The sequence below is a fragment of the Oryzias melastigma genome, linkage group LG7, assembly GCF_002922805.2.
Source record: "Oryzias melastigma strain HK-1 linkage group LG7, ASM292280v2, whole genome shotgun sequence".
Classification (NCBI taxonomy): Eukaryota; Metazoa; Chordata; class Actinopteri; order Beloniformes; family Adrianichthyidae; genus Oryzias; species Oryzias melastigma.
This window is the reverse complement of record NC_050518.1, coordinates 13,089,748-13,107,599: the sequence shown is the minus strand read 5'-3', so window position 1 is coordinate 13,107,599 and position 17,852 is coordinate 13,089,748. Positions and strand designations below refer to the sequence as shown.

At 37.9% G+C, this 17,852-nt stretch overlaps 1 protein-coding gene across 4 annotated transcripts in view; it reads right to left on the bottom strand.

The window, feature by feature from the left end:
- The window catches only part of tmcc1a (transmembrane and coiled-coil domain family 1a), a 41,350-nt gene that overhangs the window by 8,425 nt on the left and 15,073 nt on the right, over window positions 1-17,852 (bottom strand). The window contains exon 1 of one of the 4 annotated variants that reach the window (XM_024292762.2): window positions 16,419-16,969. The exons of 2 other annotated variants lie outside the window; for them this stretch is intronic. In XM_024292762.2, coding sequence (XP_024148530.1) covers window positions 16,419-16,457 — 39 coding nt within the window. In that variant the 5' untranslated portion in view covers window positions 16,458-16,969. Of the gene's footprint in view, window positions 1-3,689; window positions 3,967-16,418; window positions 16,970-17,852 lie in introns of those variants that run through there. One more of the 4 variants, XM_024292760.2, reaches the window with a different exon arrangement.

Below are 17,852 nucleotides of genomic sequence, written 5' to 3'. Positions count from 1 at the left end.
CATGTCAATAAGTAAATCAGAGCACAACAGGGTGACAAACAGCTGTTGACATTCCTGTTGCATTAAATGAACAGAACCATCAACATGTCTTCATTAACAACTACATTTCTCTTCACTAAAAGATAAAGAGGACAAAGGACAAGCCAGCTAGACTCTCTGAACTGGAGTTCACAGTAACAGTGGTTAAGATAGTGTGATAAGCATGTACACCTGGACAAGCTGGCACTGAAACAACGCCCTTTCGTTGACTGTGTTAGTTCCTTGTCAGCAGAGTAGAAGTTACAATGAGCAGATCGAAAGCTCCCTGCTCTGCTCCATTCTGATACATCCATTTGTAAGTAAGGAAGTTACAGAAAATAGATCTTTGTTTTCCTCGTCTGAGCAGGCATCTGGCTCAAAACTGGATAGCTCCAATTTTGCTAACTATTTTTGTTGTACCAGAAATGTTAGGTTGTGGTGTGAGGGGCTGTCAGCTAGCGGGGGAGCGTGTAAACAGATGGGTGATGGCATGTGGGGGTGGACTTACTCCATGCCAACAGTCCCGCTCACAACTCAGAGGCGAAATTCGGATGAGTTCCTGCCAATCTGCAGAAACTATGTCCTAGAAAATGACAATTTAAAAAAAAAGTCTAAAAACAGCATAATAATAATTCTGATAACCATTCTGATCTGGTTTCCATCTCAGTACTGACACTGCTCTCATAAAAACTCCTGATTATCTTCTAGATGCAGACTGAGTGCAGTCTTTGACATCCTCTCCCACAAAATCCTTAGTGCAAAGGCTATCTTTCGTGGGCATCACTTATATTCTCTCAAGCTGGAGCTCTTACACCATATCACACCTGCCCTGCAACAGCTCCGCTGACTCAATGTCAAATTCAGAATCGACTACAAGCTCCTGCTGTATGCCTTCAAAGACACCCACAATCCCTCCCCTCCATATCTGTCTAGTTTCCTGCTGCACCACCTGCACCTTCCCTTCACCTGACTCTTTGCTGTATCTGTCTCAGGTCTACGGGGAGGCAAAGCTGCCAAACTTTGGAACTCGCTCCCATCAGAGATCAGGAGCTTCATTTTCAAATCCAGCCTCAAAACCCATCTGTTTCAACTGAATATTTTTTACTGTCAGCTTATTTTTTTTGTCTTTGTTTAGATTTTTTACTGCACTTTGTGTTTTTTTATCTGCACAGTATCCATAGCACTTTAAAAGGTGCCTTAAAAATAAATTGAATTTATTATAAATAAAATATTGTCACGTTATCAGTTATAGCTGATGCACTGTTCCTACAGTTGTGGTTCCTTTTGCTACACATTTTAGGAACACAGTTATACTAGCAAACTGATATAGCTCTTGGATCAGTGTAATTGTCAAATGTTGAGTTCTAATGTGGTAAATTAAACCTGTTATTTATTGTGATCTAAAGAAATGAGGGCTTTCAAGATTAACGAAACCAAACATGTTAATGTGTAGATTAACCAAAGCAACAAGGGCTGAACCTCTGGAATCTGTGTAGCTAAATTGCTTGTGTATGTTTGCAGCTGAATGAGCCACTTGATCCCACCCTGATTAGGCTTTATCAGTAAAAAACAAAGGGTCTGCTTGAACCTGCCCCTTTTCTCTACGGTCCTCTCCCTCTCAAACACAGACTCACAAATGCACTCACTCTGCTTAGGTTTCTAAACTGGGTCAGCCTGCTGCTAGACTCAGGTTGTGTAAATGTGTTTGATCCAAGCAAAGCTGGTTAGACCCATGGAAAGGCAGTCTGTTTTACTTGGATCTAACACTTAATTAATGATCCAAACTAAGCATTTAAAATAAACAAAATAGAAGACAAATGAACAAAAAGCAAACAATCCTATTTGCTTGCTTCATTTTCATAATTTCCTGATATGACAAAACATACAAACACTAAATGCAATGCTACAGAGAAGAAGATTCAAAGTTTAGATGCATTTTAGTTTTACAGTAATTGTCAAAAACATATGAGCAAAAACACAAAATACCACATTTTAATTCCTAATAAACTCCTACTTCAAGCTATCTAATATAATGCTTTGTTTGTCAAACATCTTGGGCCAATTCGAATAACAGCTCTTCAAAATGTTCTAAAGATTAGAGCACAAAGGGTCATTGTTACAAAGTGGAATAGTGGTAGTCCACCCCAGGACTGGAAGATCATGGTTAAATTCAAGACTTTAAAAAATGGGACTCAATGGTGTCAGTTTCAAAACAAGGAAGTACCAACCATTTCAAAAATTATCATGAAGGAGAAATGAATATGACTGAATTCAAACAGAATTCACAACATCAAGTTTTTCATATATTGGAATAGAGCTGTGAAAGAATAAAAGTTTGGAGTAGGATTTGTAAGGTTTGCATCTCTTCAACAGTTTGCACCAACTGAGTAACATGCGCTACTGTCATGTAGCAACAATTCAGTATGAACACCACATGTTGAAAGCACATTCAGCACAAAACTTTGTAGAAACGAGAGGATCAAATTAAAAGCACAGATTTTTCCTGTGATTGTTTTGAGTAAAACATTTGGGTTTGAAACACCTTGAAACACCTTAGGACTCTTTCTGTCATTTCATACAGGGTCAAGGTTTTTTCTATTTGTCTGGGAGAACGGAAAAGTTTAGAACCTTGTTAGCTGCTCCACCTCCCATTTCTAATGAGTAGGTTGGAAAAAAAAAACCTTTGATGTTCGTTTGTGTTTCAATTAAAAAATAGTTTCATGCATAAAGATGGAAACTATACCAAATCAGGTTTATTTCTCAGAACTCTACCTTGATCCACAGCTCCCCTGACATCTGTGGGTGTCAGGGGAGCTGCCTAGGCATGTCCAGTAGTGGTGTGAGGCTGGCCAAGCTGCTCTCAACTTTTTTATCTGCAGAGTTCAATATAACTAAAGATAAATATGGAAGCAAGATTGGTGTTTGTGTATACTAAAACTACATTATTCATATTTTGTCACTTTGATAATAAAGTAGTTGTTTATCTACTACTTGCATGACAAATATAGATGTAAAAATGTAGCTAATAGAGCTTGTCCATGTTTATATGTGATAATAGTTAAAGTGACAGTGTTCAGCAGCACAGTGCAACCCACCTTGCTTAACTACACTTTAGCATTTAGTAGTTTTGCTTTTTACCATACAATATTTGACTGCAAACTAACTTTTTTTTAAATGTAAATTCTCATTCTTATGGTTTAAATGCGCAAAACCAAGTATTGCAGTAAATTCAGTTTCTGTTTAAGGATACTGACTGAAGCAAGAAGAAAATGTGTTTCACTCAAACATTGAATTAATGTGTATCTTGCTGGCTAAAGGACAAATTTCTCTGGACAAAGTATTTTGAGTACTATTAAAATAAAATATAAAAAAGTCTGCATTCTTTCAGCACATAGTCTTATTTTCACATTTCATTTGCAAAGAAAGATTGTACCTTTAGCAGAGTGTGAATGTCTGGAAAAGAGAGACCCTTTGAGATAAACCCTGAGATCCAGTGACAAGAAGTTAATCTTACTGACACAATATCCCACCCCTAAAGTAAAAAAAAAAAAAACTACATTTTGAAATAAAATGATCAATAAACACATACAAATTACTGTATCTAAAACAAAGCATATCCAAGTTAAGCCAACAATGGTGGGAGATACTAGTGGAGAAGTGTCAGACATTACCAGGTTAAGGATGCCCTCCATAGGAAAGAGACACAGCTTGGACAGGAAGTCAAATGTATATTTTTTCTGTGTATGTGTTTCTTGGTAAAAACCTGAGAGTGCAAAAAAGCGAAGTTCTTGAAGGGATGTCATCTGTCAGGACAATCTTTAGAAAAGGTCCACTTAAAGTCCATTTGACCGACATCTATCTTGACAACTCAGAATCAAAACTGTATGGCTTGACTGGACATCCAGAATCCACAAAGTGCTGAAGATAACCTTCAATAAATCAGTCCCATGGATAGTTGCAGACAGAATCATGCTGCCAGTTAACAGAGCAGCCGTTGTTCAAAGGCCATTGATGTGCTTCAGAGCAAACACGTGCTCAGCGGAGTAACAGGACTGTGGAGATAAAATATGGGTTTTGACAGGCAGTACTGTCAATGCCAGCATGCATTAGAGAGAGAGGCGGGACTCGTCTGGAACAAAGCACCCCTCCGATGTGGGTTTGGGATGTCAGAACAGAAGCAGTTAATCACTTGGAGTCTCACCAGGTCAGATGTAGGCAGAAGCAAAGGAATAAAGAGTTTACTGTGAACTTGAGTCTTCAAAAAAGTCTATCGAACTTTAAATCCCAAGAGGAAGAAGTGAAGCAAAGAGCCAAAGAACGGATGTGAGAGGAGGAAGAGAGCAGGCAGAAAAAAAGAGCCCACCAGGAGCTGTCATTGAAATAGAAAAGCCAAGAGAAGAAGCACGGAGTAAGGGGTTGTGAGAAAGGCTCTTGAAGGAGGGGGGCTTTGGTTCTAAACTAACTCAGCCCTAAAGACTTTGGTTAGCTCAGGCAGAAGACAAATACGGAGTAAACCTCTCAATTATATGTTTCAATAACTGAGTCAATGCACTATGCTGGATAATCTAGATTCTTTTTTTAAAAGCTTCACCTGGTCTTGTTTGGAAACAGATAAAACTGAAGCATATTTTAACACAATATTGTTTTGTTAATCTATTTCAGAAAAGAAGTCCAAATATGAATCGTACATCATCAAATTAAATGTATGAATAACAACAATGACCGAGAAATGAATTAAAAATTCCCTGGGAAATAAAAACTATACATTTGATAACAATGCACATATACAGAGTGATGCTCTATCCCAGACACACAGATTTAATAGACTGATTTAATAGTGTCTCTGGAAAACATTAGAATAAGCTTTTTTTTGCACTAATGTGAAGTCAACCTCCAGGCTGTGGACCGGTACCAGTCTGTGGGACAGTGTGGACCGGTACCGGTTTGTGGGACAGTTTCCATCGGGCCACAGAGAGAGAGAGAGAGAAAAAAAAAAAGGACCTATATTTTTTCCGCTTTATCTAAAATCTGTTTCTGAATGAAGTTTTATTTTGGAAAACCACTGGATTCTACCCAGTACATCGGACTAATTCTTGACCGACACATGTCAAAAAAATCACTTGATCACGTGCTAACATGCATCTGCTACTTTCTTAAAGTGGCTGTGCCAAATGCTAAAGCAAACCCCCTCAAGCTAGTAAAGTTAACAAAAAACAAACATATTTGGAAAATTTATTTTTGCAGAAAAGAGCCAATGAGGAAACAGAAGAACAATCTTTGACTTCAAAATAAAAGAAAGCTGCTTTTAACAAGCAAAAATCAGGAGACTTTACTGCAAATATGGATTTACTACAATTATCCACACACCATAAGAACAATTCAGAATATTCAGCAATCGACTGTCTAATAATTGAGGATGCTGCTACTAAAATTAGCAGGTTAATTATAATATTTAGAAAATGTAATGCATTGGGTTTTTTTGTTGCAGCTTAAAAATTTAAATGACAAAACAAAAATGGTTGAATAAAAAAGTAGCATAATGACATTATCATTTCTATCTATAATAATATAAATAAAAACGTGTTTTAAAACTTTTGTGAGACATGTGATGTTTTAACCTCATACACAATTTGGTAGAGACACATGGAAAAATACTTATTCAGTATACATTTACAACTTTAGGGGTTGTGAAAACTTACAATCTGTTTTCAGGCAAATCAGTTCCAATACAACTCATTAGAGGTCAGGAGAGACAGAGGAACTGCCCTCATGAGCTGGCATGCAAAAAGAAGAGGCTTCAAGATAAACCAAACCTAAGCCGTTTTATCCGTTCTGAGCTGAGCAGATCTTTGACGTTCATCACTCTGTAGGGAGCTTTTTCAGTCAGAAAGCTTGTTAGCTAAAGTTTGATGACACAAAGCGTTCATGGAGGACCCCGTTAGACATCATCAACAGTTATTAACATCAAACAAATTATATTGGAATATTATACAAGTTTTTTTGTAATCTGTGGAGTGTTCTTTTAAATGGGGTCATGGTTGGTATGATAGCTTGAAGAATAGCAAAACATAAAAAATCTAAATAAAACAAAATTCCACACTCTGAATATGTCTTGCAGCAGCTCCTCCTCAAAATGTAACTATCCAGGCCTTCAGGATGACTCAACACAACACCTTCCTTTGCATCGTCACTCACACCCCTAAATAGAACAAAGGCTGTGAAGTGACATAGTGGAGAAAGGGGAACTCAAGACCACAAATTACTGACAGGTGACAAAAATACACAAAATAGATGTTGAGTTTAAGGACAAAAAGAATAGGAAAAGATCTGATGGATTTTGACTAATGACAGGTAAGGGGTAATGACATGAATGCTATAACCCTGACTATTTACTTTACTAAATACTACTGTGGTAAACTCTTTGGAATATTCCCAAATCAAACATGAGGTAAAAGTAAATGTGAAAGAAGCAAAGATAAGGAAAGTTCAAGGACCATTTAATTTAAGTTTAACAAAGAAAGTAAAACTTGAGTGCATGTATAAAACAAACTCCAAAAGTAGTAAACTAAATTAGAGAATAAGACCTTGATTGACAGACGACATTTTTAATTTTGGCTTTTATTTTTACTGTAAAGAAATGGGAGCCAAACAAGGGATTAGAAAAGATGCTTTAAAAGGAGGACATTTTTGATGTGAGTTTAAAAATGTGTTGAACATTTCCAGTAAATACATATGTACAATGCATCCGGTGAAGAAAAGAAAGAAAAATCACAGGTTACATTTTTTGAAGGTGCTAAATCCCATGGTGCTACACAAATGCATATTTTTGGCAAAACAATGATTAAATTTGAGACATGTGTCAAACCACAACAGACTTTTTCACACCTAAGCTACATCTTTTTGGGTGATGTAGTGATAATAGTTCTGTTTTTTTAAGAGCAGTATGAGGATTTCAGCTACACTGACAGAAAAATTGGAGAACAAATTTAAAACACAATTGTGATTAAATTTAAAAATATACAGTTGTAACAAATAGGACCAGAAAGATAATATATGGTGTTAAAATCAGGTTTATGCCCTGATGATGCAAAATCTTCAAAGTCAAGCTTAGCTTCCTCTTAAATGAGAAGATGTAAACTACACTTCTGCAGGACAGATTTTAAAATAAACAACATTGCAGTTGAAACATCTTTACCAAAAAGTGACGTCAATATTACACCTTTGGTAAATATTCCACCTGTTGCACCCATTGACTCTGTTTTCAAATCTCCTGCAACTAGCCGCGAGGAGCATTCCAGAAAAGGAATCTTGTCATTCAGAGGAAGGACCTACTCTTGTTTTTATCCCAGGCATGTGTTACGCAGCCACACTGTTCTGGAAAAATCCATTAGAGACAAACAAGAGGCTGGCTATGATGTAACAAGAGTGGAGTCGAGACAAAGGGAGAAATGAAGTGTAACAGTGAGAGATAAACATGCATTGAAAAGAATGAGTGGTGAAAACTTTATAATTGGGTTACGTTTTTTTTCTTTCCATTGGACTAAAAAATTAAGACTGTAAAATAATGTATTATGATGCAACAACACCTAGTGCCTCCCCACCATGATAGTAAATGATGACTGATTTCACTGTGCTATAGTCTGGGGGTGTGAGAAGTTACATAAAGGCAGAAGACTGAGAGCACTGTCTGCATGGACTGAAGGGAGACAGCCGTGAATCTATCTTTGAGGTGTTTGCACAGTAACTTTTTGATCAAAAGAATTGCTCTTCCCAATTTATGTAGACTACTACATAATTAACACCCATGTTAGCAGTTCCATAAACCACTAGGCTTGTTAAATACAGGCATATTTGGTTATAATAGGTGTGTAAAACACCAATTAAAACTTGTCATGTCTTGCTGAAACAGCTAACAGTAATTTGTCATGGAATCTATGGTAAATTTAATGTGTTTTAAACCATTTTCATCCAAATCCACTGTCTAAAACAAGCACACACATGTAGTTCATTGCAATAGGGAAACTATTTGTTAAAGTGACAGTTCAAAGTTAGTGCCGGCACTTTAAAATATCTTAGAAAGTAAAGTAAAACTAGATGCCTCAAGGAATTTGAAAGTGAGAGGCAGTTCTAAATTTATATATATATATATATATATATTTTAATCTTCTGATAATTTCAAAATATTAAAAAGTATATCATTATTAGAAATGCATTTAAGAGAGAAATATGCACTTTCAGGGAAATAAAATGTGCAAAGATGTCAAAATATGGAGAAATATTTTGGCTTTTTATTTGAACAGTTTCTGTTTGAAATGAACCTAACCTGATTATGCAGCATTAAAACAGAGAGGACAATGGCTAAAATGCAAAGCTGACCCTGCTTTATACTGGACAACCTGCATGCGCCACTATGCGAGGCAGAAAAAAAACCCCATGCCACTCTATTCATAAATAGGAGAATGAAAAATCTGGAACAAACAGTCCCAGCTCTTTGGCCTTGGGAGATTATTTGGTCTAGCCACGCATCGTGACCCAGTGCTGACTTTACTGCCCACTTTGAAAAGATACTTAATGGCTGGTTTGGCATCTGAGACTTACCACAGTGTTTGAATGAAGCAAATGGGAAGCATGCATTTTTCATAATAGGAATGTGTGTAATTAGGAGTGGTATTCAGTATAAAGGAAGTCCTTATCATTATGTGCCTGCGATAATCTAAACAACATTTTTCAGATGTTCTTCTTATTAGCAGCTAAGAAAATCCAAGGGTTCAGTTACAGGCAAAATAGAAGCTAAAATTATTTGGAATTTGAATTTACTCTTTAGTAATGACTGATGTTTTTCTTTTTGTTTTTTTTTTTAGTATATAACTTAATTTGGAGGATAATAGTAAAATTTGTATCCTAATGTTTTCAAAATCCTAATACAATTATTTCTTTTAGAATAAATGGCATCAAGAGCAGCTATGATTTTACTTCCAACTACAACAACCATGACCTTCCAAATAATGGTTAATAGATTTAAAAAAAATCTAAATTACAGTGATTACAAGTTATGACATTTTTAGTACATTGTTTTTAATTATTAAGACTGAAGAAAAGAATATGTTTATAATAAGAAAATCCACAATTAAAATCACTTTGCAGTAGAAATATCTGCAAGTAACAACGGGAGGACAACCAATTGCAACATAAATCCACCAGGGGGAGCCAAAGAATAAGCCTTACCCCAATTTGAGTCACACGCTGTCTTTTAGAAATGGTAATTAAAGTTCTGTCTGATCTCCCATTTCCAGCTGGGTTCCTGTCAGTAGTAGTAGTTTTCACTGCATCATATAATGACATGTTTTTCTTTTTGCAGAAATGGGCTTTAATGCCTCCTGTCACTGAGTCACATCATAAGGGATCAAGGGCTAATACCATGACTGTACTGAAAAGAATATGTATGCTAACAAGACAACGGGAGACCAGAGTAAAGGAGCGTAGAGACATACTTGGACTAAATAACACCCTCATAGAGGTGACTTTCACATTAAATTGGTTAGTTTAGAACAAAAGATCGAAACAGGTTTACAAAATACATCTGTAATCAATTTTGTTTTAATTGGGGCAAACGTGGGGCAAAATAAAAGGCTCAAAACACAATAATGTTTAAAAAAGAATTGTAAAATGTGACATTCACTTCAAGGGTGTGATCCGATTTGAAATGTGTGTTCAAAGTGGGTCAGTGCAGAGGAGCAGAGCTGAGCTCAGCGATCTATGGCCTCATCCATATTTGATCAGTATAACACAAATGATAGACTGAGCCGAGACAGGCGGGGATGCTGCAGAGGCTGCCCTTTTGCTTCCCGACTCGTCTCCTTCAGGAATGAACAACTTCCCTGTAAAACAAATCAGTAGCATAATCACAGAGATGCACGGGATGAGAGTCTGGAAAAACAGACAAGTGGGTCAAATCGGACAAAACTGTTCTTCGTGCTTAAAAAATTAACCAAAACTGTGCATGAGAGGGAAATCTATTAATTCTACCCCTTTTGGGGGTCATTCTAAGAGCTGAAGTATCTTCTCCTGCTCCTAATTGTGTTTTTTATGGCATGGATAATCTTTGTCAGTCGTTTTTAAAGCTAGATGCTCTTTCTGGCATCACTCAATTGTGATCAAATGACAACCTGCTGATGACAAACCTAGTTGTTATCAGCAGCCTGACTGTCTCCTCAGCCCATAACAAAATCACAATGTTCTTTATGTTTCTATAACCTGCAATGACATAGATGCTGTGCAGTAATCCCTGTCATTTACTGATCTTATTTTCTTGTAATCTCCAAATTGTTTTAGACAAGAACAGCTGTTTTAGAAACAGGGACAAGTTTTGAAAAGGCTGAGAAAACAACAGAGATAAATGTGCTTACACACACTAAGGCCACAAATACACACACGAGCCTGAAAAGGAAGGACCAGCTGCAGGCCAAAAATAAACACACAAAGAATGATCCACACTGACTCATTACCGACATGTTCAGATTTCTGAACAAAACTGCAAGCACAGGCAAAAAAAGGGAGAGAGAAGGAAGCAGAGTTAAGTTGATTGTCTAAGTAGACGAAAAGCAAGAGATCCAAAACAATGTTATATAACTAAAGTAATGCGAATTGAAAACATCAAAATGGAAATTAATAGAAAAAAAACCCCAAAAAACTCTTATTCTTTGAATTTAGTTAATAATAATAATTCTGTACTCTCTTGAGAAGTGAACTTAAGCTGCACTTTTATCAGATCTATTAATAACAGTAGAGAAAACAACCACCTCTTTGTTGTTATCTACAACCTCAACAGTCAACCACAAAGCCACCTATAAGTATTGCCAACATCAATAGAACTTTTTTTCCCACATATCTCTATTTGTTTCACTGACCAACACTTGAACATATTACGCACGTGTAAAATATATCACCTCTACTCCATTCTAAAGCACCCTCTATGCACAAGATTTTATTCTCACACATCACCACAGTTTCCCTGAAATCTCACACACAGATGTACTTATTTGCCATCCTTTTAGAAAAATATTTCTGGGTGTTTGTGTCTGTTTTTATGAATGCTAAGCAGTGGATAAGGATGTGTGTGTGCGTCACAGTCAACAACAGACATTCTTCAGAATAGTTTTTTTCTACTATATTAAATGCACATTTCTCAGCATGAGGTTAACACAAGCGAAACACAAGGCATTTGGAATAGAATATTGGGAAGAAAGAAGCAAACCTTAAAAGTGGCAGTTTCACTTGTCTGGAGTACACTACGGTCTTTCTTTTTCCATGGTGAAGGAACCACACCAGGATATTTTCCTTTCTTTAAAACAACTGTGGGCTGCACGGTGGCGCAAGTGGTTAGCGCTCTCGCCTCACAGCGAGAAGGCCCCGGTTCGAATCCCGGCTGGGACCTTTCTGTGTGGAGTTTGCATGTTCTCCCCGTGCATGCGTGGGTTTTCACCGGGGACTCCGGCTTCCTCCCACCATCCAAAAACATGCTTCATAGGTTAATTGGTGACTCTACATTGCCCCTAGGTATGACTGTGTGAGTGACTGAGTGTGTGATTGAGGCCCTGCGACAGACTGGCGACCTGTCCAGGGTGTACCCCGCCTTCGCCCATCAGTAGCCGGGATGGGCTCCGGCACCCCGCGACCCCGAAAGGGAAGAAGCGGTCAAGAAAATGGATGGATGGATAAAACAACTGTGAACTTTTTGACACATAACCCACTTTCTGATTCGAAAGGCAATGGCTGCTTCTGTGTTAACTAAAACATTTCAAACACTTAACAAAAAGAAAATCTTTAAATAAACATTTAGAACAAAACCCACTCGACACAAATCAAGGATTTGGCAAATTGCTTAAGAGTCTAATTTTAGGCAAGACTCAGTTCTCTGCTCAAACTGCTCATTAATGCAACAAACAGGCTGAGGAGTTGGCCATGGGATCAGTTGGGCGACCTGCAAGCATTCAGCTGGGCAAAGCCACTTTGGCCCCCTTTGAACATTACTCGTTTCCATGGAGATGAGCTCCACTGTCTGAGGCCTGGATACAGATGAGAGGGAGCGTGGTGACGAGGAGGTGAAAGCTAAAAAAAGACTGTCCTCAAGACATTAAATAAAAGGTAAAGATTGGGAACACTGAAAGAAAGATGCTGAAGAAAAATGCAGACAAAAAGCTAACTAGCTGAAAATCTGCTTGGTATAAAAAAAATACATCTATTTATTCATGAATTACAAACAGGCTGCACAAGAATTCAAACAAGAGCACAACAAAGGAAATACAAACACAAAGATTCACAACAGAGCCAAGAAAAAGCACAAACATTGACAAAGGAGATATATTTGAGCACTTAAAGTCTAGTTAGGTCTAAATTAGGTTATTTTAATTTCAAAAAATGCTTTCACAAATTAATTTAAAATGCAAAGACACAAAAAATGCAGGATTAAGTCATTTAAGACAGTATAAAAACAAAGAAACAGGACAGGCATTGTACGCAGGCAACGATCAATACCAGAGTTTGCTCTTGAATGATTGTCTAAATTCCAAACAGGCACTAGGATTACAGATATATATATATTTAAAAAAATATTTGGGGTTTTTAACATGTAATTTGGGGTTTTATAAACATTGTAGGGTGTTAAAACCTTTTGCTTTTAAAATCAAATTATAAACCCTACAGTGAAGCAAATGTATGGTGCATGGTTCCTTTAAAACAGTGCAATATCATTTAATTGATTTGTTTTTAATAGTTGTTTCTCAGTTGAAGTGTACCTATACTGTGTGTAAATCTATACTGTATATGCTTCCTCTCTTTTACTGAATTGTGTGCAAGAAAAAAAATGTTGCTATGCCTGTCAAAACCCATTGAAACCCAAGTGAAACCATAGCATTTCCTGTCAAACTGAGAACAGAACACACTCACATGTAACACAGCTAAAGGTGCAAGAAGCGCTCTCTGCAAAACACACTGATGTCATCTCCAGTGTTGACCTCAACATTTCTCTGTTCTAAGCCAAAATAAACTCAGATGAATACAAAATCAACAGCAAGCTTCTGAACCTGCTCTTCCTAGATTAAATGAAAGCTCTGGCTTCAGTTTTGTAGAAAAAGTTAGAAGGTATAAATCTTTCTGCCTCATGACATAAGAGCGACAAAACAGCATCTGGTCTTCCTCTTTTAGAGCTTTTCAGGAAACATTACATCGTCAAACTGAATTCAGGACAAACCAGGCTGTTTTTCTTCAAAGGTCATAAACCCTTTTCTCCTCAAACTCAATGACGATGAGAGCAAAGGGACGAGGATGTTAAAATAACAAGGACAGAACAAGCCTCAGGGATCAGGTGCTGCTCGGTTCCTCCATGCCACTGATACTCTTGCTAACCACTCTGTCACACAGTAACAGCACTGAGAGATATAATAAATCCAATTTCTCTTTAATGTCCGTGTCTATAGGTTCTCAGCCATTCAGGTCATGTTATCTCAGGATTTTGTTCGATTTTTCAGAGCAACTGGATTTTAAAAAAGACTGATTCATAGATATTTCACAGCTCATCTCAGTATATTTGTGTCATCATGAATTTTAAGCAATACTACCTTGCAAATAAGTCTTTAGCTACTTGAAATTATCTTAATCCTTTTCTGAAAGTTTCATTGTATTAAAAATAAGACTGTCTATGGTAACATTTAAAGACCCACTTCAATGAAAGTCATCTTTTTGGTGTTTTTAACATGTTCCTGTATCATTTTAGTACAATCATAATGGAGAACATATATAAAAGAATTTAAGATTAAAACCCAGTTTCTGAGTATTTCTTTCTCCAAATCATGATGGATCAGAAGCAGATGAAAACCCGCTGCTTGAAAAAAGCTTGGGTTTGTGATGCAGCTCCATGGGCGGGCCAGAGTCTCCCTGCTCCACTCCAATTCTAAATCCTTCACTTGCAGACAAATAGATCCATAAACGTCTTCATTTTCCCTGTCTGGGCTGCCATTAGCATCAAAACTGTACACCTATTTAGCTCTGATATCACTTACATCTTTTGCTACGTTAATGTTAGCTTGGGCTTTTAAGGAGCTGTAAGCTAATAAGAGAGCATGTAAATAAAGGCATGCCGGGTCCAACTTACATGCCAATAGTCCCATCCACAACCCACAAAGCGAGTTTCTAATAAACTACTGGCAATGTGCAGAAAATGTGTCATTAAAAACTACACACGCTTTTTGATTATGGCTAAAAACAGCATAATCATAATTAAAATACCACTTTGAATGATTTTAAAATAGAAAAAAATATGAACTAAGTGGGACTTTAAAGCACAAGGCAGAGCATAAACAGAAGTTATTTGCTGGAAACTTTACCAGTTTGTGGCACTAGGGTTGTTCCAGACAATACAAAAGTCTTACTTTTAAATAACACTGAAGTGAGTTTAACTTCTTGTGTTCTTTCTACTAAAGCTATGTTCACACTGGGCATGTGACCCAAGTACTTGAACGTGCATTTAGCCCCGGTGTTCACACTGGACTTCATTTTCTATTGTTTAGTAGTGCATGTCTGACACCTCCAGTTGGCGGAGGCTTGGTACGAAATGTCAAAGCGGTGTAAATCTCAGAAATCTTGGACCAGACTTTTTCCTAAACAGTTCTTTTCCGATTTACGAAAGACTCGTGTCATATAGTTCCAGTCGGCCACAAAACACAGTCATTAGTTTCTCCTCCATGATTAATTTTCAAACAGTTGCGTGAATCACAGTGGATGTCAAGCCTTCCTCACTACCAAATCCGGGTCCCTGATTGGTTATAGTTTGACCTGGTTTAACAATCAACATCAACATGCGTTCAGTGGTCAAGCGTTTTGTACGTTGAGACCAAAAATGACCGTAGAAACTTGTGTAGCTACATGTGAATGTGAGAGTTTTGTACGCAGAAGCCCAAAATGCCTGTTTATGTGTATTTACATAGGCTTTTCAATGGATGAAGCTGCTAGATATATAATACCGGGGATGGTGTAGACTTAGCTTGAGGGTATCTGACTCAAGGCTTTTGTACAGTGTTGGATTCAGCGCAGATTACATTTTGCTAACAATAAAAATAAATAAAACAATATAAATCGTGAAGATTTTTAGATTGACATTTTTTCTGTTTTTATTTCAATTTCATTCAAAACACATACATTTACTGTGTTGTGCTTTACTTCTACTATTTAAAAAAATACCAGTTTTTATTCTGGTCTAGTAGAATTAATCTGAAGACTTAAAATAGTATCAATGATCTGAAACAAAAGCTGACCAAAAATCAATAAAAAGAGAGGTGACTCCATGGAGAGGTCATCAACCCAACCCCCTTCTTTTCCAATAATCCTATCAGCCACTAGTGAAGGGGAGAAGTTGTAGACAGACCCTAAAGGAAAGTATTACTAAAGAAACACTACAGTCTCCCTCAGGAACTGAGATCTCAAGACGTGAGAAGATCAGCCTGAAGGCTTGGCTTGCATTTTACTTCACTTAAGCAGTCTGCTCCCCAAAACATCACAATATCTAGCTATTACCCCCCAACAACAAAGTATTTGCACCTTAGAACATATCAGACACTCCGTCTGCTTTTAATTCCTTTAATACTTTAAAAAGTGTGACATTGTGTCTGGAAGTGGAAATACACAAAATAAAAAATGAGCAGGGAAGGTGGAGTCAGTTTATCAATTAATCAGCAGCTAATCGTGATTAATGCCACAGGCTGAGCACCAGCTGCACAACAGCAGGCTCTGAGTGGTTTTAACATAGCCCTTCACCCACATTACCACCAAGGGACAGTTTGAAGACAAGCAGGCAGCCATTGAAAGTGAGTCATTACTGTTATCTAAACAGCAACAATCACAGAAAATGTTTACAACAATTAAAACCCCTTGGTAAGGGCTTAAAATGATTTTATGGGCTGCACTTTGGTGGCGTGAGTTGCTGTTTAACAGGAAGCTGGGGATAACCTGAGAAGACAAACCACTTAACCACTGCAGCCATAAAAAGAAGCCTCTGTTTATCCCACCGAAAAAGCATGCCAGCCAGAGGAAATGTCATTCACCAGAGAGGTGAGATGGCAACTATGAATTCGGGTTTTGACTGCTGTTCTAAGCAAAACATAGATTAATCTTTCAACAACAATGTTGCCTAACATTTTAATAAACTGATAAAGATATAAAGAAATTTGAAAAGAGACACCAGTGGAAATGCCTCGCCCAGACATTAAAACATCTGAAGTGGTTTTGCTTGTAGCTAGAATAAAAAAAAAAAAAGCTTTAAATTTTGCTACAGTTGAATCAAAAACACAAAAATATAAATACACTGAGGTTACTTCAATAGAGAAAGATGCTCGTGTGTCAAAACTTACCTTGGAGTATTGTCTACGAAGGCTGAAGCGCTGCACCATCCTCACTTACTGACTGATCCACAGCTGGAGCCCCTGATCTACTCCTCTCTCTTGATACCCCTCCAAAACACACACTGCCTCATGCCTCATGTAGTGCACTCCACATTCACACACACACACACACACACATACGCGGGCTAAAGGCACGCTAACCCCTCCAAACAACCATGTGCATACACATTTCTGGTCCACACCGCTTTCTACTATGCAAACACAAGGGAGGGTGGAGAAGAGGACGGGGGGTGGGGAGTCGGTGGAGATAAAGGCAGCTTAGATAGGCTGCCCCCCACTCATATTCAAAATGAGAGAGAGGGGAGGTAATATTTATACAGGTATAATCAACAGTCACAATGGCTGCTAATCATTTTTCTGTGAATGCTCCACTAAACTCTGAGTGTTAGGACTGCAGATTAGAATAAAAGCTTAGGTTCACATGTGCACACCTCACCACATCCTCCTCTGAACTCTCAACGCATTCTCACACAGATAGAGCCCAGAACAGATCGAGCTCGGCTCTTCCTCATCTAGGGCAAGGCAAAGGTTGCCTCCTGCTTCCTGTCAGTGAGTTGAAGGGTGGGGTGAGGAGAATGAGGTGCTGCTCGAGACCGAGAAAGAGGAGGGACCAGCCGGCTGCCTGTATTAACTCCCTCCAGGGACAGAGGAGGAGAGAGACGGGGAGGGAAATGAGGGAGCAAAACCACAGAACCATGGGAGAGCAGGGGAGGACAGGAAAGAAGGAGAATTGACTAAACATGACAGAAATCATCCTGGATCGTTTCAGCTTCAAACAAGCTCACAACCCTCAACAACAGGATGTCGCACCTCCAAGGTCAGCCATGCTGTTACTATGGCAACAAAAGCAGGGCATACATCTAGACAGCTTGACGCAAGTTTCGGGGTATCCACGGCGACCGCTTGGATTACCTTAATGACTTTGCTCTGTTACTATATAGAACAGGGCGGAGAAGTTAGTAGGTGATGAGTAAGTCTGGTTCTGATATCTGCCAGACTATCAGCCAACCAACGAAAAGTTGATGCTTGGCTTAGACAGAAGACAGACTATTGGAGCACAAATGTTTTCCATTTATGAACAACACAAAGTATAATCATACAAATAGAGGTAAGTATGGGTATGGATTTTTACATTTTATCACCTATAGTTCTTTAACTTACACTGGTGATTAGTATAGGTGCTTAAAAATGGATTGACAGCAAGACATAATTATTTCTCTGAACTCCTTGATTGAGATTATTTAATTACCTCAAAGATTAGTGCAGTCAACCACAAACAAAAGATAAATGTAAACACTAGATTTGCAATTCCTTGAAGAAATTGCGTCTGATTGCTGAAAGCAATAGCGCTCTGAAGCATCTTAAAGCCGCAAGTGTGAAAGC